Genomic DNA, 23,366 nt, shown 5'->3' with positions numbered 1-23,366 from the left:
CGCATAGAACGGTTAGATCGCGATGATTTCTGTGTAAAACTTAAAGATGAAAAAAATGCATAGAATTGAAAAGATGGAACTTGTGCGCAGATTCGTTTTAGTAGAGTATTTTATTGGAGTATTATACTTCAGGTACTTGGCGTTTATATAAAACTTGACACAATATATAAACGATCGCACACAAGCCCTGTTCTTTCAATGGTGTTTGTAGAAATATAAATTTACTTAGGATTCGGCAAACTACTTATGGTATTGTATGTCAAAGGTACAAACTTTTAAATGATTTCAAGAAAAAAGTCTGTGAACAATAGCAGGCCATAGTTCGTGGTTACTCGGAGAAGGTCGTCGGAAAAGATTAGTAAAGAAAATTGTAGGATTGTTTCGTCTTAATATGCGGACAGAAGACAAATTGTTTTCGAAGAAATCCAACGTTGAAATTTGTTAAAATATTGTTAAGTAATGAAAACACGGCACTTGACAAAATATCCGCCAATGAATATTAATTAATAGTTCTACTGTCTATATTTACACTATTTACAATATACAGGGTGGTTGGTAACTGGTGATACGAGCGAAAAGAGGGTGATTCTACGCGAAAAAAGAAGTAGAAAATATAGAATAAAAATTTTTCGTTCAAGGCTTTGTTTCCGAGAAAATCGACTTTGAATTTTCGCTCGGTACGCGTGCACTTTATCGCGTCTCGTTATAACGGGTCTCACTATAGATCGTTGTCTCAATTGACGTTATTTTTTTAATTTTTAAAATTTTAAAATTTTAAAATTTTTAAATTTTTATTCTATATTTTCGACTTCTTTTTTCGCGTAGAATCACCCCCTTTCCGCTTGTACCACCAGTTACCAACCACCCTGTATATATTGTACTGAGACGTTTAGTGTGCTGTAATTTTGAATAGAATAATTACTCGATGTATTAATTTATTGTTTAATTCCTGTTCAACAACGAAATCAAACGTTCCAGTCTATACAAAACCGGAAAAGGTGATGCTGTTTCGTGAGATTCTCCATACATCATGGAAAAGGGACAACTAAAGGTATAAATATATATTTGCCTGTCCATTTCCCAAAGTGCATCTGCATACCTCAATGCAAACAACCCTTTCGGATCAGTTCTCACGGTATTCGTTTCAAAAATCATTCTATCCTTCACAGGTTTAAAAGCGATTCTTTTCAAACGTGAATAGTCCCATTTCGTCAATTTCTACAACGTGTGACTATCTTGTATACAAGTAACATTAAACTGTTCCATTTTCCTCCTTTGTTCTTTTTTTTTAAATCAGAAGACAAATTTGATCGAATCGATGAAAAAGAAAAGAAGAAGAGTATCGATGTAAGATAAAGAACAAAAATTAATTCGCGTGGCGAACGTTCACGAAAATAAATGAACAAGAAATTTTTTTTTTTTTTATGAACAAGAAATAGCACACTTATTGAATCCACCGATACATCTGGAAGATCAAAGGAAACGTAAAACGTGACACACGCCGTAACACGAAACCCCTTTACACAAGAGATGGTTTTGCGTAACGGATGTAACATCTCGACACGTGGCTGCTTTACTGTCCGGACAATGGCTACCGGAAGTCGGAAGAAATTCGTCAATATCAGCAAGATATTATGACCTTTTAAGCAACTTGTTATCTGTGAGACTATTCCCAATATAAAACGAACTTTAATATCGTGATGAAAATAAAAACAAAGAAGTTGAATAATAGGGAAGGCTACACCTCGTAAGATTAAGAAAAAAATTAGCTTAAAATGATGTAGAAGTTATTAACAGATTATTTGACGATTGAATAGAGACATAATATTCTAATGATACTAAACGATAGATCCATTTTTATAGAAAATCTAAAAGAAGATTTAAGGGGCGGATTTTTCTTTTCCAAAACTTCTGTCGACACCTAGCGGCGACGAAGGGCCACGAAGATTCAGGGCCTAATTTGGGCCCGTCATGAAAGAGCCATCTGTGTTGTATCCTCGGAATCTCGAGAATTCAGAAAAATCGGCCGGCAAAATTTCGAAAATTTTCGATGTATCGATCGAGGAATGCTTTTACTTATCGTCTATCAGATATATCTATCGTAAGATGTTACAGAAAAAACTCGTGGAATATAAATTACTAAAAAGTAGAAAGGAGTTCTCGGACTTCTTCGACTGAGATTCTGAAAACTTTTTTTTAATTCTAGAAAAGGACAACTCGTATTATAATTGCACGTGGAAAGAAAAATGTCGTTACGTGCCGTAGAATGAAGAGGTAATGGCGCGCTAATGGGAAGACTCTATTAGAATCGAACTGAATGACTCACCGTAAATTACAGGCATCCGTTTCTCATTCACGAGCTCGTACGCTATTCATGCAACCTTAGTCATCGGCATTTATCTCGAGGAGAGTATCAAACACCCACGATGTTCGCGCGCGTATCGTTGCTTAATGAGCCTCGGTTAAATTATCACCTCGTCCTGATTAATCTTTCTTGCTCGACTCGGCCATGAAACACGTCTAACAGGTGCCAATGTTCTACCCACGTTAATTCTTCATATGGAATTACTTCATCAAGTTATAATTATATTTGCTCGCTTTTTAATAAACTACATCATATAATTATCTTTTTCGAATTATTATTAATTACCATAATATATTATATTAATTACCACATTATGCTATATGAGAGTATTAACGATTGATAATGCTTCCAATGTGCAGGAGTAGATTCTATTTTTTGAGGAGATTTCTATAATTCGTTCTCCGCGCTGACATAAATGAAGATGGTAATAGTGACTCGTTATGTGTAGAAATGTTAATACTCGATGAGATATATTGGTTTCATATAGCGTTAAATCAATGTTTAGTTACCTGCTACTCTAGTTCCAGTTAAAGACATTCTGAGACACCTGTAGTTGATATTCAACGCAGACAGAACTAGTTACAGTTACGTGATTCTTTTAACAGCTTGGAGGTAAAAATTAAAAGAAACGTTATCACTTGCGATATGCAAGGTATCAACATCGTGTCAATAATAGAATTACTCTGTGTTTCAGTTATTCTGTTTCGACAATTGTTAAAAATATTCACGCGCTTTTAACAAATTTAATAATTTAATTTCACGTTCAATCGCTATCATTATAAACCACAAACTGGTGTCCCATCGAAGCCTTTCCCGACGCAAAGGAAAGTAAAATTTGCGCTCGAACTCACCTAGTCACCCAATCACCCCATAATCGCGTCGGATCGACCCTCGTTGTCGATCACACTAAATGACCCGGATCTCGTTCGCTTTACCCGGTACCGCCATCCTCTTTTATTATCGCCCTCGCACCGCCCTTAAATAATTTCGTCCAATTTTCCCCCTTACTTGCTTTGATTGTGGAAACAACCACCTAAATCAATATCTAAAGAACCATTAAAACGTCCACGGAAACGAACACTTGACTCATTCGACCTACTAAATCTTTCCTCACGGGAACCTTATTTTACCGTTGAGGGTAAAAAAAATCTCTATTTAGGCCCGATACTTCTTTGTTTACCTCCACTAGAATACACATTGGTTATAAAAATCTACAACAATATACCGATAACATAAATCTCGGCAGGCGAGCCAGACGCCTCTTCCATATAGCAACCTATATCGCGTGACTCAATGTCTGGGTCACCGGACTGCAACATACTATCTGTCCCTTAACATCTTCAATAGTCGATAGTCGTCAAACGTATCCCGTTACCGAGCGTCGACTAGATGCAACATCGTCAATCTATTTACAGCATTTCTCTCGACTATTTACGTCATCCTATGCGATCGTTTTGGACACTTCGTCATAAGTAGCTTGTCACCGCTTGTCCAATTTCTCGGTTGAACTGATTATCATTGGATTGCGATCGGTTAAAATAAAGCCGAATCCATACCTTTTCCCTCAGTACGATCATCGTGGATGATCCATCCAAGGTAGAGATTGGTTCCACTTTGAACGAAACGCGGATGAAAACAATATTCTTCGACGGATCATTCGCGACGGTCATCCAAAGCGAAAGGGTGTAAATTCGGTTCAAGTGTTCGCGGTTGCCGCCAAAATGACACTACGCGGCGGACGAGTGCCGCACCGAAGAGGTTAAAAAATCCCAAGTTCACCGAACGAAAACAGGGTCAGTGGCTGAAAATCTGTCAACAAAGCGATGCCACGTTAACAGCCCCAAAAAGGTAACAGTATCTTGTGCCCTCTGTCGGTGCATGCACACAGCGCGCAAGTATAATAAAAGTAGAGAATCGTACGGTGCATTGCACCCCGTGTCAGACACGGCAGACTGGTGGGGGTGGCAAGGGGAGTGCGGCAGAGGGTGTTGGATCGATTCCGGGCGTTGGCGCCGAGGTCACCGGCTCGCCTTGCTCGGAGTAATGACCCTCACCCAGTGCAGTGCAATGGCATCGTCGTCACCCCTTTCCCTCCCCCTCCTCCGCCCCTCTTCCGCTCCTCTTTCTCTTCGCTACTCTGACGGTCGTTTTCCCGCCGACGTCGAAGAAGGGGTGGAAAAGACTTTGTGTTCGAGGGGTCGCGGCTCAAGGGGTTAGAGGGTGTCTCGGCGTAGCATATCGGTCTCTCAGGAAGGCATAAACCACCTCGCTAGAGGGTGCAACGGGGGGAAGAAGAGAAAACGGGAAAGAGGGCTATCGTAAAATCCTTCTTTCTCCTCTTACTCTGGTTTTCTTCCGATTCGCGCGATGAAAAGGGAGCCACTCTCTCTCTCTTTTTCTCTCTCTCTCTCTCTCTCTCTGTTTCTCTCTCTCATCATCCCCTCCAATGATCGCGCGGCGACGTCGGTGCTGATGAACCCTGGCATCCATCCACTTGTCGGGACCTTAAACTTCGGGGGAGGTCAATGATCGATGTCGCGGCGACGACGTTCGACAACCGCTCCCACCTTGACTCTCGTCGGCCGATTGGCGGTGAATTATTCACCGCCGCGATATATACCAGCCCATCGCACCTGCCGCGAGTGCTAATTTCGCGACGATCGCGTGACGGGGACAGTATTGTTTATCAGAGGGACCGCACGGTATATGAGGAAATCATAGCGCTGTGACTCAAGCTTCAGATAATTCGAATGTAGTCACGTGTTTCATTTACGAAACGTTGATCATTCGTTAAGTTTGGTAATTAATTAAGTTGTGACTGGACTGCAAATGTTTATGCATCCATAGAAGATCTTTTGGATTGCACGATTGCACGAAAGATGCAAAAACATATAAAATATCGAAAATACAGTACTCACTATGATATTTAGTAAACGAAACAGGTGTCTACCTACGTTTTAGTTTTTAAATTATATGCATAAATACAATATATGAATTTGCATAGATATCCGTAGCTTAGATACGACCAGGTTGTAAATATAATTTGTTCGATAAGCGCGCAACGCTGTTTTATGGAAACTGGAAGTGAGTTGACTTATACCATTACGATTTCCCACCCCCTCCTCCTACTCGCTATTCACGATTTTTCAACGCTTTTAAGGGCGCGCTGTTTGTGACGTGAAGCAGATTGCTTTAAATTATGCAACCGTAATGAGAAGCAGGGGCAAGGGGAATTTAGTGAAGATGTATTTATGGTGGGATTTTGTAGTATGTAAAGTAATTAGGTTAAGGAAAGAAGGATAGGCGAAGAATGGACCAAGAATGGATCGAAGATAATGATAATATATGGGATATTTAAGCGAAAAATATATGTATTTATACAGTCAGTATAAGAAGAATAGAATAATCATCCTCGGTATAAGGCGGAAGTAGGTTATATCGTGGACTAAAATTGTCATGAAAATTAAGTTTATATATCGTAAAGCATTGAACAAGTGTACCTATATATATATATATATATATTCTCATTATACATGATCGATTATTCCTAATTATTCCAACGACTAGTCGATGGACATTTCCTGAGTAACTGACAAGGACTACGATAATTTCTAACCAATATAGTAACCAAAACAGTGTTTCTTAACCCAATAAAGGATCGTATATACTACCAATAGCAAGAGACCATTATTTAGCTTGTTAAAAAAATAATAGGCTGAAAATAATATAGAATTAGAAGGAAATAAAAAAAGAAAGGAACGAAGAATAGTTATAAGCGGTCGCGTATGTACTAAACCACGTTCAACCAAGACGATTCAATTTTTATATCATATTAACTCAACAAACCCCAATCTCATAAACTTCCACCTAACCGATCCCCGCTTCAACGGCCACTAGGCACGGCAATACCATACCCTCTTTCCCACCTTCTCAATCAAATCATCCTAAAACATCACACGTACCCCTAAACGTCTGTCGTTTATTTAATCCGTATAATTTATCAACAGAACGAAAAGTGCACGGCCAGATGATCAATCGAAGGCAAGAGGCAAGGCCGATGGAAGGAGGAAGTTAAGAGGGTGGTGGCGTGTAAGTTCCGAGAAAAGAGGAATCGTGCCTCCCTCTGGGGATGACGAACCGCAATGTCGACGTGACGCGAAGGTGAAGCGGGTTGCGGCGCGACAGGAGCGTACCAGCAGCGGTAGCAAGCGAGCAAGGGGACTAGGTCATTCCCCCTTGCCTTGCACTGCCGAGCGAACAGGGGTCATTGCGAGACACTGAACTCTTCGTATGGTCACCCTTTCCACTGGCGTCGGTTTGCAAGCGCGCGCGCCTCTATTCGAGCGGGTGGAGCTGGCGGAATCGCGCTACGCCGACCCGACGCGTTTTCCGTCAGCAACGTTCCGTTTCTGCGCTTGCACAACCGAGAATAATGTCTTTTACGTTTAGCGACGTTACAGCGTCCAAATTGTTAGGTTCCTCCGCTCTAGAGTCTTGTCCATCTTCTTTCGTTAATTTTTCTATTTTGTTATTATTTTTTCGTTATATAGATTTTAACGTCGCATCAGCTGCACCTGTGTGCATAACGATATGTCTTTCAGAAAGGAGAAAACGCGTGGAACGTTAGGTAATACTTCGCGGACCGTGGTACTTTCGAACTCTCGTTCCTGTCGGTCCACGCTGATTTTCTCAGTCATTGTCATCGAGTCGGTGTAGTTTTCCACTAGTTCAATATTTTACCAGCAAACTAATACAATAACACATTTGCATATATACTGTATTATCGTATACGAAATACGACGTCGAGTGAGATTAGTGAGGTTTCTCTGTAATAGAGAGTAGGGCGAAGAAAGTTGCAGATAAATGGCAAGAAGTAGATATCGATACATCCGAGGTCCCTTCAAGAAATTCTTTCTTCTAGTTTCCTCCTGATGGGATGATACACTTCGATAAAAATAAATACAAGCAATTTGGCAATAGATGGATTCTGATTGATAATCTTGATCTAAGATGAGAATTTTTGTAGTAGAGTATGGGGTGAAATATTGGCACTGAACGAGAATTGAGGATTTTTGTAACACAGTATGCAATAATTTATCCAGTTTTCTTCGTCGAATTTTGTTTGTTTATTTCCTTCGATGAGATTTTATTTGAACAAGTATAAGGTATATGGTGGTAGATTAATTCTCGTTGAATAATTAAATGAAACATGGCATGATCATTTTTGTAGCAGGCCATTGGTAAAATTGATAACAAATCTACATATATACGTAGAAAACAAAAGACGTAGAAAAAAATTTCATACAAAACGTACATCCGTGTCACACGGATTGTCCAAAAATTGGCAAGTATTGCGACTTTTCAAAATAAATCCGCAATATTGTAGGATACGTAAATTACGTCTACACCTATATCTGTATCTGCTCTTGAATAAAAGAAAAGAAAAAGGCACTCAGGAAAATGCACTTTCGGTTTCTTTTCGGAGAATTTCAAATTTGTCCAAATTTACGGCCGTCTATCCTTCGGCCGAGGACAGATTAAAATCAGCCTGTCTATTTCTATAATTCTTCGAATTCGAAATCGAAATAAAGTATTTTTAAATGTCACAAAATTTGAAAAAATTTCTTCGTGGAATTACAACTAAAATACGAAGAGAGAAAAATTAAAACGAACGAGTCGTTCGATGAAATGAAACTACATAAAAGCGAAGTTTCCTATCATTTGGCCTTGACTGATAACAACTACTATACGCCTCGAATTCTTCTGTCTCGACCGTTGATTATCGTTCCTCAGATGCCTGTTCCCCTACACTTTTTCTCGCTTCGTTATTTTATGCACTAATCTTTTCTCTCTTTTAATGCAGCCACATTCAAAGCGAAGAAATAAGGGAAGAAACTGTCTGGAATTCTAAAATAAATGAAAAGAATTAGAAGCAATCTGCAGTTTATCTGTTTATCTTCGTTCTGCATAACTTTTTCATACGTAAATACAATCATATTATATATTTATTAAATTATATATTATACTACATTATAATTAGTAAAGATCTGCAATCAGATACTTGTTCGTTGTTTATGCATAATACGCGAGTGATAAACGGTTGATAAATTAAAAATGATAACACGATTGCAAAATTTATTTTTGATAGAATATCTGGTATGAGAGCTTAATGATACTACGATTACGTCTTTTTCAGATCGTGCAACATTACACAACCTGCTTTTGATGGTAAACAAGAATTTATTTTATTTAATTTTTCAAGAATCCCACAAAGATTATATCCATAAATTTCATATAAAAAATTTAATTCCATATGCTGTCAATTTTTTACATAAATTCACGGAAAGGAAAACATAGGGAGGAAAAAAAAGCTTAAGAAGTTTTTACCGCGCCTGCTGCATTTCAAGCACCACGTGACTCAAGCACTAAAAACTTCACGTTTTTTAAAACCTTGTTTTCAACATGATCCCGCTTTGGAAAAGACATCGTCCCTTACCTTGAACTTTCGCCTATAAAACTTCAAAGAAATAGTTCCACTTAAAAAAATGTCATAAAAAAGAGGAATAAAATTTACACGATACGCTCTGTGTCATATTTAGATACCACGAATCTTCGATTTTATATACTACTGTATAACAACTGTATCGTTAACCGTATATATATATTCGTCTCAGTATATTTACAGTGTTATACCACAAACAAACAGAAACGAAAGAAAGCTATACAGTCATCGTGACATAAAAGAATGCAAATTTGAACTTCTCTTATATACTTTTGGGTAAAAGTTCAACGCGTGTTAGGATTTCAAGGGAAATAATGACTTCCTTAAATAAATAAATATTTTACGATACAACGCTGTTTTATAGCATTGAAATTGTAATTAATTGTATCTGGAAATGATATTTATAATTATCATGATATACTGATTCCTCGTAAACGCTTACGAGAAAATTTATTTCGTTTAAAAGAGTGGTGCAAACTTTTGAACGGGGATGTACATTTAAATAAAATCTTCTATAAACAACGGTCGTTTTCTTCTTTCTCCTCTGATTAAGAGGGATAGATTATAGAAGAACGAAAGAACGAGAGGAGGTTGTTTTGAAAATGTAGTCTCGGATCCGCTTTAAATTGGGCCATGGAATCAAGAGCGGTGCAACAGAGGCAGGGTCAAGGCGGTGCACTTCGCCGATGCACTCTCTCGAGGAGCATTGCTCTCGCCACCATTCTATCGCTTTCATTGAACGAACAATGCCGTCACGATTGACGCATTCAGACGTTCCGACGAGACGGGCCGAAGTGGTCGGCCCGTTTCAAGAAACAATAATTATACGATGGATTTACGTCGCACTTGAAATATCCGGTGCTGACAAGCCCGGAATCAAGAGATCTCTGTCGCTACACGACCGTCACCTACCAAAGAAAGACTCGATGAAACTCGTTTGCCAACTAATTGTACAGTATAATGCTTGATCTTTGATCTACCGTTCGCAATTAAGTTAATTCTGTATTTAGGGAATGTTACAAATTTAATTTTCCAACTCGTATTATCGTTTAACATGAAATTTGTTAACGAGTTTTTTCTGCTAATTGCAGCGTGTTCCGCATAGTATTTTTTAGGGGGCGAGAGATAGGAAGACGAATTATATATTTGTAAAAAAGGAACAATATTTATTGGAGGGATTATGAATTTCAAACGTTTCTTTCTTCACACGTATGACATGTGAATTTTTAAATATTCGTAATAAAACTTGTTAAATTTCGCGATATTTTCGCATGTCTGTTACATTTTGTAACGCATTTGTAACGATGCCTGTTTGGAACGAATTACAATATAGGTAGGAGAATGTCAGATTCCGGCAGTTTGTTAAAAACGTGAAAAACAAGATTCAATAAATAAAAATACATAAAGCAACGCTCTTAAATTTACATTAAAACAGCCGTTACACTGGCGTTTCGATTAAAAAGCCACAAATTCGTTTCGATTTTTCCCTCGAAACGAAATAATACCTATATACAGGGTGGTTGATAACTGGTGGTACAAGCGGAAAAGGGGTGATTCTACGCGAAAAAAGAAGTCGGAAATATAGAATAAAAATTCTTTTTTAATTTTTTTTTTAATTTTTGCATCGAGACAACGATCTACAGTGAGATCCGTTATAACGTACCGCACGCGTACCGAGCGAAAATTCAAAGTCGATTTTCTCGAAAACAAAGCCTCAAATGACAAATTTTTATTCTATATTTTCGACTTCTTTTTTCGCGTAGAATCACCCCTTTTGCGCTTGTACCAACAATTACTAACCACCCTGTATATTGCATTATTAAATTTTTTAAGATCGATATCCTACATAATTGCAGTAACGAAATTTAATTTTACCAGTACTTTCACCTTGAAGAATTTTCATCTAAATATTACTCGTATAATCGTAAATAAAAGCGCAATTAACCGTACGAAAAAATATTCAGAAAAATTCCTTGGAATTCCTGAATAACGTTAACCACAGACTGCGTCGTTTGTTCGATGCGAAGAAGGACTTTTACTTCATACATTGTACGAAACCCTATTAAAAATACTAAAAGACACTCGATTCCTTGAAACTCCTCAATAACATTAACCACAGTCTGCATCGTCTGGTGAACGAGAAAAAAGCTTTTTTCTCGATTTCCGAAGTCCCGCAATCCCATTCACCGAGCGGCAATTAAGATCGAGTTAAGACTCAAAGAGACGGCCAAGCTGGCTGAAGGGGTGAAAAATCTTTCATTCCGACGAATGCGTTTCCACCACCGTGCCGTGGAGGAGCCCTGTCGCTTGCCTTTCCCTTTCTCGTCGCTAAAAGAAGAGAAGAGAAGAGAGCCAGACAGACACGCGTCGGCACGAGAAAAGAAGAGATGTCGAGGGCGACGTATAAAGAATGGAAGAGGACAGAGAAAAAGGGCAGACAATAATGGTGGAGGATGAAAGGGAGGCCAAACGCTCGTACGTGAAGTCGCGTTCGCTTAAGCGTGTTCGTGCGTACAGGGTGTCTCGGCGCGGCGTGTCGCTTGAAACGGAGCAGAACTAGTCAGACAATGGGCTCGGGGGAAATGAAAGAAGGACATTTAAAGTCACTAATTACTTCGAGAAATACCGATTCACTGACGCACAATCGGAGGCCAGGAATTTCGAGCGAGTTCTCTCGAATCGTGTAAAAATTTCATAGATTTTGTACCTCTTGTTTGTTGGTTAGAAAATTATAAATTTTCAATTATTTGGCGAATTTAACAATTTGGGGTTGTAAGTAACGTGGATTTTTTAATTTTTTGACTAGAAAATGGAAACTTATTATTTGACTATTATACGACGGATGGATTAATTTCTGCGCGTTTATGCGAAATTTAAGAATACGGAAATATCCAGAATGCATGATTACAGATATTTATGCAAATCCATACTTTTAGAAGGATAAATAAATAAATGCGACTTAAACAAAGATTTGTGTCATCTACTAAATATTATAACGAGTACTCTTTGGCTTGGTACGTATTCTGAAGATATTGTCACATTCATAAAAATATAGGAAATATCCAAATGCAAGCACTCATTGCGATACCTAGTAAATGAAACAAATCTCGTATTTAGGTTCTTCATAGAGTTATGAATATACATAATTATCTGCGTTCTATTAACGGCTCTGATAGGATTTATATGTGTGTGTGGTGTGACACGCGTGTTCAAGCTATGAGAATATAAGTACAAATAGATAATAAAATATTGAATTTTTCTTTACAAAATGAATCAACATTTACGTATCTATCTATTTATAAACCATTTGTGATAAAAAAGATAAAGATATTAGAAGAAAATTACAACCAAATGATATGATTGAATAATTAATACTAATTAGAGCAGCAAAATATATGAGATATATTCATCTGCGTTCTGACATAGGACGAAGAAGGAAACAACGTATAAATTACAAGAGACGAATAACGATCCGACAAACTAGCTGTCTGGTCGAGAAAGATCGCCGAGATACACGCCACGCAACAAGTAATTAGCCCGATGCATTCTACCCTTGAACCTGAAGCCTTCAACATCGACGTGCTCCCATATTATCGCCTATCCGCCGCGACTTTGCCATATTTTTTTCTAGTTGGGATCATTCTGTAAATTACCGTGTGTGGGACAGCTATTCGACCGGTGAAAAAAAATGACCTAGCGGGGGTAGAAGGAAGGGAAAGGGAAGGGGGGTATGTCTGGACGGTTGGCACGCTTCTCTGTGACCCTGTCGATCCACGTTACACGATGCATTAATTAATCGCGACCACCCCCTTGCTCGTAATAAAAACTCGCAGTTTCTCTTTTTCTGAATTGGACTACCGGAGAAAAATGATCAACGTGTACAAAATTACCAATCTTTTTTTAATCTCCTTTCGTGACAATAAAAAGCTCGCGATTTGCCTTTTTTCAAATGTAACCATTGGTGAGAGACGATTAACACGTATGGAATTATTAAACTTTCTCCGATATTTGTTGATGGCGCTTATCAAATAATTTCGATTTCCTGGAATGGTATAGATAGAGAAAAAAGAAGAGATTAGAAAAATCTTCCAGAGGGAAGAACCGAAAATGGATCGGCTGAAACTTTTTTCGAGAACGAACAGGTTCCAACGATTCCGAGGGCAGAGATAAAGACACGGGGGCCCTAAAAATATTTGCTCTGCTTATCAGTTAACACGACGGCGTAGCCACTTTTCGAGCCGTGACCCTTCTTCCGATCTACCAACTTTTTAGGGACTGACGTTTTCTTCCTAGAAAGATACGGCAGAAAATTTATGCGAGACTTTCCATTCCTTATTTTATTGCTTCTCGCATTTACTCTCAAACGAATAACAACATCAAATATACAAGAACGTAAAAGTCAAGTGAAAAAATCCAAATGATAAAATATTACATAAATATATGAGTAGGAAAATATGCAGAAATCAAACGAGGATTACAATTTAATGCGTAAAGCGATTAGAGAGCTAGAAAATAGATTTGCACGTAATACGCTCAATGAAAATTGTAGATTTATAGGGGTGGAATTTCGAAACGGAAAGTTTGGAAACCACTGGCGTGCATGATGCATACGAGCGACAATGCTGCACGCACTTGACGCGCACGTGCTGCGTGCATGTAGTAGCAAATGCACGCACACGGACGCATCTTGAAACGAGGACTGAAGGGTGTCTGCGCCCATGGTACACGTTGCGAAGCGCAGCGGTTCGCACCCTCTGGGTATCAGCCTATTCAGGCTGACATTGAACTCTACGGAACCGAGGAGCTTTAAACTATTTTTAAATCGACCCAGACAAATTTTTTCCGCCGAACTTTTTGTATGTTTCCAAGCAAAATGTTAGGAAGAAAGATGATAATTGTTCCACGAAACGTTCCTCTCAACTTTAATGCAATGTAATAACTGCGATATATTGGAATTCGCTTTGAACACGTGACAGATTTTTGGAAAATACGTCCCGTTCAATTGTACACATAGGTTAGTCGAAGAAGTTGAAATATTTTACGAAATTAATTGTACTATTGTTCATATAAAATTTCCCTAATTTATATAGCAGATTCTTCTTCTCGCGTCAGCGACTAACAGAAAAATTACAAAATGAAGAAAAGGGGGTTTCAGCTTTCGCTTGTCGTCTTCGCGCAAAAAAAATAAAAAACTGTGCCTCATCGATCATCTTATAGAATCTTCGTAGGAAATTAAAGTCGAAATATTGAATTTTGTTCACGAGATGTCGCTCTCCAGGTCACTGTACAACGGAACCTAGAATCATCGCAAGACTCTCTCTCTCTCTGTCTCTTTCTCTGGTAGGTTAGTCGAATCGGGGAATACACGTCAGCAGGCCTTGGCCTCCAGTCAGCCGATAATACGGAGCCACGATAACACCGGGGACTATTTTAAAACGCCGATTTAGCCCAGTCAAAATCAACATCGCGACTGCCGCCTCCGCCGCCCCCATCGTGTCTACCTGCATTCTTTGCAATACAAATAAAGCTGCCTGTGCTTCGACTACCACGAAACGAAATCCGCTGCGTTGTTTTCCCGTCTGCGGTTCGCGCAAACAAACCCACTAGTGCTCGTCCTCGCTTCGACTCGGCTGATGACGATACGCGTATATAATTTGGTTTGCATAAAGCGCGCGTGCATAATTTATAGCCAAACGGTGTGCATATTGGCTGTTTCGTAAAGTGATCCGAAAAAAAATATTGGCATTTGGAAAATGTGTGGTTTTAAACACAAGAAGATTGGAATATAGGTATACGGTATATATGTATTGGAATATTAATTGATAAATGAATAGTTTTTCGAGTTATCGAAATAGAGATAGAAAGGGGCGCATATGTTTTAAGTACTCGTTGAAAATAATTTGGGTTATTTGTTTGTAAGATACGAATATCGAATTTGCGGATCCAACGTTTGTATAGAAGATAATTGAAGCGAAAAATAACTCGAAGAACTTCCAACGCTTAATAATAAAGATAATGGCAAATTAAAAAAAAGTAGAAGTATTTCGAAAGAGTTATATTAAAGTAATAGACTTTACAGAAATCACAGACACAAAATATTTCTATGATATACTATGATGCTATAAATAGTTTTGTTTCTTCAAACTTGATAAAAGTCTAGAATCCAGATGGAGGAAAAGATAGAAATGAGGAAAATTCTAGAAATTCTTTTCCCCTACTATTTGAAGAAAGAAACAGAATCTTAAAGAAACAAACATTCGATAATATAAATCGACAGAAAAAAAATTGCAATATCCCCCATAAAAACTTCTATTGTAATACTTTAACTTCCCATTTACTAACAATCCCATCAAACCAAAATTTTATATTTCTGATTAAAAAAAAAATGACGTTTTATTTTGCTGATTAGAGGAATGGAACTTGCTCGAAGAATTCGAGTAAAAAGGGTCATTGAATAGGTTGAAGAGTGGAAAGAAAAATGGCATTTTAAATGAGACGGAACATTCATTATTAATACAATATGCGGGCACCTCCGCGATGAAACGTATCAGCGGGTTTTCGGCGCGCTTTCCGGAATTTCTCATGGCCAAGGTCACGGCACTCGCGTCATCTCGTCGAATCTATATTTAGAGCAAGCACAGAGATTGACTCTTTTTTCCTTCGTCGAAAGATTAGCACAGATCGTGAAAAGCCACTGACTATTGTCATAAGCAATTCTCATGAAACCAAGGAAAACTGATACGCATGTTAAGTGAAACAAATGCCTCTAATTTTCCTTTTATCAGACAATACGGCGTTCGATCAAAGCAACGATGCCTTCTGAGATACAATAGAATACAAATAATATTTTTGTAGACGATGATTAACCTAACAACGAATATGGAAAAGCTTGGAAAAGTTACTGTTCCATATAATTCGATAATTCCCTCTATTTGTCGATATACACTGTCAAAGTTCGAAAAATAACGCTTAACACACATAGTGATCTAAAAATTGAATGTATCTCGTCGTCTAATGCAAACATCATTAACACACATTTTTCAAAAGCGAGAGCGGATAACGAGGCCACGGCACGTTTTGTATTCTTTATCTTTCGACACTGATAACGTTAAATCAAGCATCAAACGAATCGAAAGATTCGTAATTCGAATGACTCTAGTACGTTAATTAAGCGTTAATTAAACATGTAAACCATTCTGAACAGTCTTTTATGCAAATATAAAGTTTGCAAACTAGGAAATAAGAAATAGCAAGGATCGTTTTGGTGAATACGTCACGGACTGATTAACATCGTTTTGAAATTTTAAGAATTTTACAATTCTCCAAATCGTTCCCCGAGCAATTGATTTATAGAAAACGATTTTTTGATTCGTAGAAAACGGTTTTTCACGTTCTCACCACGTTCTCAACAGTAGCAACTGGATTCGTTCGAACCCTAAACCCTCGACGCTCGTGGAATCCACTACCTTTATCAGCTACGTCATCGTAGCTGTGATAACGTGCCACCCGTTCAATGTCATGGAAACGAATGTCGTATTTTCTCAACTGCCACAGACCACCGTTTATCAGAGCAAAAATCAAACCCGACAACCTGTCGTGCACATGGAGTATCGTGAAGTAGTGCGAACAGGAACTTTCAACCCCTGGCTTTCCCAAATGAATTTGTAAAATTCGAAATTAGCTCCGAATTTTTATAGAAACAAGCAGAAATTTTGTTTTTGATCGAATAAAATTGCCTTACAATTTTTAACTAGCATTATGCTACACTGTATTTAATTACTTTTAAACTGTTTCTATATTTTAATTAGGAATTAATTAGGAATTAAAAATAAACAGATATTTAATTTATATATTTGTATAATTTGTATCATTACCATTGTAATTTTTGAAAATTATTATAAAATGTATCTATGGCCTATAAAACTTTATTTTCTTCAGGCACTTAAAATGAAAAAAACTGAATTTATATTACATTATATTTAACATTATCGACATCAGCATGAAAATGAATGACGTCTTAGCGAATTTCAGTTTCTTTGGGATTTCAAAATGGAAAAATTGGTAAAAAGAAGAAACTAGTATTGTTCATATTAAACGAATTGTATCGGTATGTATCGTTGATTTTATTGGTCGATATATAACGAAAGAAACGAATTGATGTACATATGTAGATTAGAATGTGCAAATCGTAATTGATTTTTTGTCAATCCTACGATCAATAGATCAACGACCCTGACATTAAGCGCGACATGTCGATGGCTTAAATTGTATTTGCATATCGAGGTCGTCATCTTAACAAACCGGTTGATCTTCCATGCCGAAACTGTTTGTTATTTAAATTTCCAACGGGACCGAGATACTTGTGAGATTAATATTATACACAAGTTCAAATAGGCATCCAGCATACTCAAATAGTTTCTCTCACTTTCGATTAACGATAAATCGATGTGAATTCGAAATGAAACTTTATGGACTATTTGATTCGATATACCAAAAATTATAATTTTGTACTGCTTTACATTTGTCACAGTTTATTTTATATTTCTCATATTTTAAGGACTATATTATTCAATATTGTTCAATAACGATAAATGACTTGATCTTCTATAAAAAAAAAAAATACAAAATTTCACTAAAATATATTATAGAAAATAATGAATTTCTTTTTAAAAATACCTTGAACGTTGAATAAAATAAATACAATTTCTAAAATTACAAATAAAATTTCCTAAATTCCTGTCGAAAATAGGTCTAACTTCCAAATAAAATGTTTAGAAACCCTAATAAAATTCCTAAAATACTAAATAAAATCCTTAAAATACTAGACAGAATTTTAAAATAACCTACAATCAACTTTCCATATTAAGCAGTCAAAAATGTTTTACAAGGGAATTATTTCAAATTACTGATTCCATGGCAGTAAATTGTTATGATCACAAAATGATAATGCTTCATAATTACGTAGAAACGCGAATGGCGTATAATTAACGGATAGAATGCAATATCTCTGACTTTTTGTTGTTCGTAGGTTGTGCCGTCTGAATCAATAAAGCAGCCGCGAATCGAGCAGTTCGCCTTATGCAGATTGTTTCGTCAGCAAGGAGGCCTCTGTTCATCGACCACGGATCGATTATCGATTATCAAGCAGGTCAGATATTAGCTTTCAGGGGACGAAGCCCCCGTAACGCGGTTCGTCTCAAGTCCTCGCTCCAACAACGTGTCTATTGAACCACTCCATCGATTTACTTTCATTTTCCAATTCACCTTCGGTCGCAGTTTCTCCGGCGGTGCGTTTGCCTTTACCAGCTTGTTGCCAATTTATTTTGAATTAATAAGGAACATAAGAGAGGTTGTAAAACGCGTTCCTGTCTCGCGAGGCTCGACTTTCGAGAATAACAAGATTTTATGTCGCTCAAGTGCACGTGCATTCGAGTGATTCGACTCTGTTTAACAAAGTTCGTTTGTATACAACGCGTAAAAACGAGTATCAATCATGCTGCTCGCCGAGAACACCGAGTACCTCTCTTGCAAGAGAAAAATGCTCAAGCGATGGAGGAATTAGGAATGTGTGATTTATGTCGGTCTTTATAATTTGTTTAGCAAAACGATGCTTCTCTGAATGGACGGAGGTGATGAATTGAATTATTAAAAAACCAAAGCTACACACTATCATTTTATCATACTATGACGCTACGCATACTCTCTAATTATTATACGTATTTCGTTACAATTATTATAATCAAATTTATTCCCTCCCCTTAGGCAAACCGAATTGTTCGTGCCCTAATTTTTCTGCTTTTATAGACCGTCAAAAAATCTGGGAAAATTCTGAGATACTTCCTAAAGTAATGCCTATTATATTATACAATCTTTCATCGAGCCAAAGCTCTGCTACGTTTACGAATAAAAACTAAAGATTCGCTTCAAAGAAATCCTAGAGTGAAATATCGTCTAACCCTTTCCACGAAGGGTTAATCATACAAAATCATTTGTTCCAAAGAAACAACCATATTTCACCGACACCACACCCCTATCAATTACAAACCTAACCTAAACTCCAACGTCGTACCTCATCGTTCTCCCTATGAAATCTACCAAATCCCCACAGACAAACCTTCATCTGTTCACCCTATACGCAGACACCACATTACACGTGAAAATCACGACGCTCGACAAAGAGGTTACGTCGCCCTCTCCCCTCCCGTTGTGATTTAACCGAAACATAAAAAAAAAGAGAACAGAGGAAAAATACAAGAAGAAAAGAAGGAAATAGAAAAGCTCGTGCATCCGCAGGGTAAAACCACGAGTATCAGTGTTTGCTTACACGCCACGACCGCCGATATATTCGGAGTAAAAGCGTATACACACCGGATAGCGGTAAGAGGGAGGCTTTTACTCCGTCCAAGAGATGAAAAACTTATTTTTAGGCACGAAATGGCTCGATCGAGCTTTGCAGCGTCGCGCTGCTGTCAACTTTCTCTGCCCGGATCTCCTACGAGTTCGGCCTTCGCGTTACACAAACGTCCGGTCGTCACGAACAGCGCAGACGATAGCGCTTAGCGGTGCTTATCGTTAATGAAACGTACAGACGTAAACACTAAACATAGTACACTGATCGGTACGCGAACAGTTTCTACGAATACCAGGGGGAAGGGGGAAACATCCCTGTGCAGGATTATAATAAAATACGGAAATTAATTACGGCAAGAACTGATATAACAAATTAACTTTGCGTAAGCAAATTGAATCGTTCACGATTTAAATTATTTCCATAAGAGTTTTAATTTTTTATTGAAAATGGTATTACAGACATAATCTATGTTTATATAATTATATAATTATATTGTATAATTATAGAATTTAGCAGGAAGTTTGAGAAGTGTAAAACAGTAAAAAGGATTAGATTTGGGTATAAACGATCCAGGTTGCCTGTGAAAAAATATTTTCGCCTATGGAAGATTAATAATTTGGTTACTGATATTTAGCAAAATTCTCAATTAATTTGAAATATAGTAAATTCCGATACTCCATCGACAATGAAACTTCATGTAACATCTTTCTTATTCTCGCTTGTAAATTATGTTCCTGTAACTTGATCAAACGAGGAAAATCTCGTGTTTCTGATTCAAGCAGGCAATAGCGATTTACTTCGAATTTGTCACAAGGTGAATGGACAGTGACTTGCTTCTTTTTGAAGGATGAAAAGACAAGTTTTTCCTGAGGGGAATATTTGAAGGTCGGAGAGGTATATGTAACGAAAATAGAAAGAGGTAATGTATATTTATTTTGATGTAATGTATATTTATTTTATGTGTTTGAAGCAGAGACTTGAGTTGGGAAGGGTAATGGAAATTTTTAGCTATTCGAAACCTCATTGGGTAACACTCGTTTCAGTAAATGATTCTTCGTCATTATACACAGTGTGCTTATGGTATCTACATGGATTGTTCCATTCGAGTACACGATACTACGATTGTTATCTTTCGATCGCTGGTTTTAATTTCCTTGTAAATTCGTTTAACATATCGAAATGAATTTGAAGAATCCAAAGATAGAGCAGATTAAATTAATCGTATCGTTACTTGTCTCATATCGTAATATTTATAAGAAATTAAATTAAAATATTTACTGTTCAAGAACTTCCAATCACTCCCACAATTTGTCATTTCTTGTTTATCGAGTCTTATAATTTTGAAACAGAACGTTGAAAAGAACAGAATTTCTGCTATTAACTGGTACACGGATAGATCACGTAAATTCAAGTTAAAGTTCAAGGTCCGATGCCGAGATTTAAGCATTATAATGAATCTAAAATCTGCTCGCTCAGGGACCAATCGACTCGATCGTTAAGAGTAGATAATCGTGATAAAATTACCCTATTTTTTACGCACACGATATGATGTATTACGAATATTCGATAGCATAATAAAAAACGATCGTAATCGTGACGATCTACCATCTGAACCCTAAATATTATCGATATTTTTGCAAACGTCACTGTAAAAGACGCCATGATATCGTTAAAAAAAGCAGATTAATTATATCAAACGAAATTATCCATTTCTGCAGATTTCGATAAGTGAGAAAGGCTCAAAATCCAAACTTAATCACCATTTTTCGTGCATTTTTATTAAGAGCGAAATAAACTCTCGACAATGAAAAATCCGTGTTTAACATGGACTGCTGCAATGTTGTAACAAGTTACAAGAGATATTCGCCATTAGCCTATTCCAAAATGAAATATGCAACATACTTTTTATATCTATCGTTTAAAAAGTATTTCTAACCTTCGAGAAACTATTTCACTTTCCCTAGACGTAGTAACAAAATAAAGAGACTATCCATGTTCGAGATTTTAATACTTTGCTCCATAGTCCAAAGACTTACATAATAACTTTCCTTAATCATCCAACAGAAAATATAACCTTAAAATAAAAGAACAAAAGGAAGGAAAAGAATGTATAGCTCACCGAGATCGGGAATGGAGCTGGTCGGTTCTTCGTGGTGGCCTTTGCCCTCGTTGGAGGCTCTAGCCCTGGGGGGCGGTGGCGGTGGCGGTGGTCTCATACTGGACGTTGAACTGACTACGACAGTGGCTGGCGGTGGTTGCTGAGTTGGTCCTCCGTTTCTATGATTTCCTCGCATTTGAGTCTGTGGTGACATCAGGACCGTGTCACCGCGGTGACCCTGGGGCGGCCTAGGGCACCAGCCATGAAGAACCCTGATCGCGCTCCTTACTTCCGCCTGAAGTTCGGCGGCCCTGTCCCTTGCCGTGTGAGCCACGTTTAATATATTTCACCCGCGGCCGCGGGTCACGGGATTGCACTTAAAAATCTTTCGCAAACAACCGTTACGATCGGCTTCATTCACGAAACACGCAGGCACATGGATGACGATCAAAATCAAACTCGTGGACGAGTTAGCAAAATCGAGGCTTGGTATACTTGGTCACACAGTATATCGTAAAAGGAATAAAAGAAAAAACGCGTGCACTAGAATAATAATTCAGTCACTAACTGATTCACCTCGTTTGTGGCTACGTTTCACCGTATCTCCGCGCGGATGTCTCTCGAATGTCACGGTCAATGTCTTGCGACGGCGTGACACCTGCAGCGGAAGCCCTCGCGGCGACACTCTGAACTAATCACTCACTTTACGCGCGCCGCGCGTTCTATCTCCACGCTAATGACTAGCGATCACGTTTCACCGAAGAGACCGCGATCATCCAGGAAAATCGATCCATGGAAATACAAACGCGACGTATCCTAGTGCCACAGAAAAATTCCAGTCACTGTCCACTTTCAAATATCTCGGAGAATTGTCACAATTTCTGGTCCCTCATAGCACGTGTCCTTCGAGCGAGTGTCCTTTGGAATATCCTTCAAGATACACAGTCCGTTGGAAAATCACTGATGTAATATTTCAACACAATACGCCGTCTCTTGGATGCATGTATGTAAACACATTTACAATCCAGTTCTATTAGTTACTAAAAAACAGTAGTGAATCACTTGTTCGAAATTCGGTTGAAATATCCCCATTCATAACCTCCAACGTGTCGACAGATGTCACACGTTTAACGTTTCACAATATCGAATAACACGTGCGAGACACAATTCCGATCGCGTTCGACTGAACATTCAAGTATCACTGATAGATCTTGGTCTCACAACTAGTCGTTATCGTACGATGCGAGACTGCGTAAAGGGAGAATACACGTAAGACCGGTCCGCGTGGACGAGAGCGTTTCTTAGCAGTTCGTCGAAAACAACAGTCCTCGGAATACGAGTAGTCAGTCCCTCGCGAGCCACCGCCGACCTTTCCCTCTCTCCCACCACCCACGCAGCGTCCTCCTCCCTTCTGCTTTCTCGCTCCCGCTTTCGTGCCAGAGAGTTACTCTCCCCCTCTTTTCGAGCACTCTCGGTTTTCCTCTGTCACCCTTAATATATACGGCCGAGACGAAGACAGCGATCGAGATCCACCTCCACGGTTGACCGCGGTTTATCGTCGCGAAGGTCTCCAAGAGCGTCAACCCCTACTCGAGTTTCATCACGAGGTAAATCAAAAAGCAACGTGATTCCGTTCAGTCTCGCGACAAGTCGACTAGCTTCGATTACGAACTGTGTACGCGACTCGCGGCCGTGTCGTTTCTCTCACTTCGATCGATAATCGATACGATCGATCACGTGGACGAGACAAACGCGGGAGATCATTACGAGAGCGCGCCCTCTATGCTCCACACTTTATCTCGCTCTTTCTTTATCGAGACACTCTTCGTTGAAAAGCGCGTGGATTAGTGCGTTACGTGTCACACTCACGGTCAAACGAAAAAAAAAGTCGGTGGTTGGAGCACAGACGGCAGTGAGCCGACGACGACGAGAACCGTCATCGGCGCCGGCGAAAGTGAGAGTGCGGCAGGCCGCGGTGGATTCAGCGGTGCATAAGCGCTCTTGTTTCTCTCTCTTCCTTCATCTAGATATCTCCCTCACGCCCGATATC

At 38.5% G+C, this 23,366-nt stretch overlaps 1 protein-coding gene across 1 annotated transcript in view; it reads right to left on the bottom strand.

Moving 5' to 3' along the window:
• The window catches only part of LOC117208822 (ecdysone-inducible protein E75-like), a 218,380-nt gene extending 196,729 nt beyond the window's left edge, over window positions 1–21,651 (bottom strand). The window contains exon 1 of the mRNA XM_033450225.1: window positions 21,338–21,651. Coding sequence (XP_033306116.1) covers window positions 21,338–21,530 — 193 coding nt within the window. The 5' untranslated portion in view covers window positions 21,531–21,651. The remainder of the gene's footprint in view (window positions 1–21,337) is intronic.
• Window positions 21,652–23,366: the final 1,715 nt, after the last annotated feature.

The sequence above is a fragment of the Bombus bifarius genome, unplaced genomic scaffold (genome assembly GCF_011952205.1).
Source record: "Bombus bifarius isolate JDL3187 unplaced genomic scaffold, Bbif_JDL3187 scf7180000008162, whole genome shotgun sequence".
Lineage (NCBI taxonomy): Eukaryota > Metazoa > Arthropoda > Insecta > Hymenoptera > Apidae > Bombus > Bombus bifarius.
This window is presented reverse-complemented; position numbering and strand designations above follow the sequence as displayed.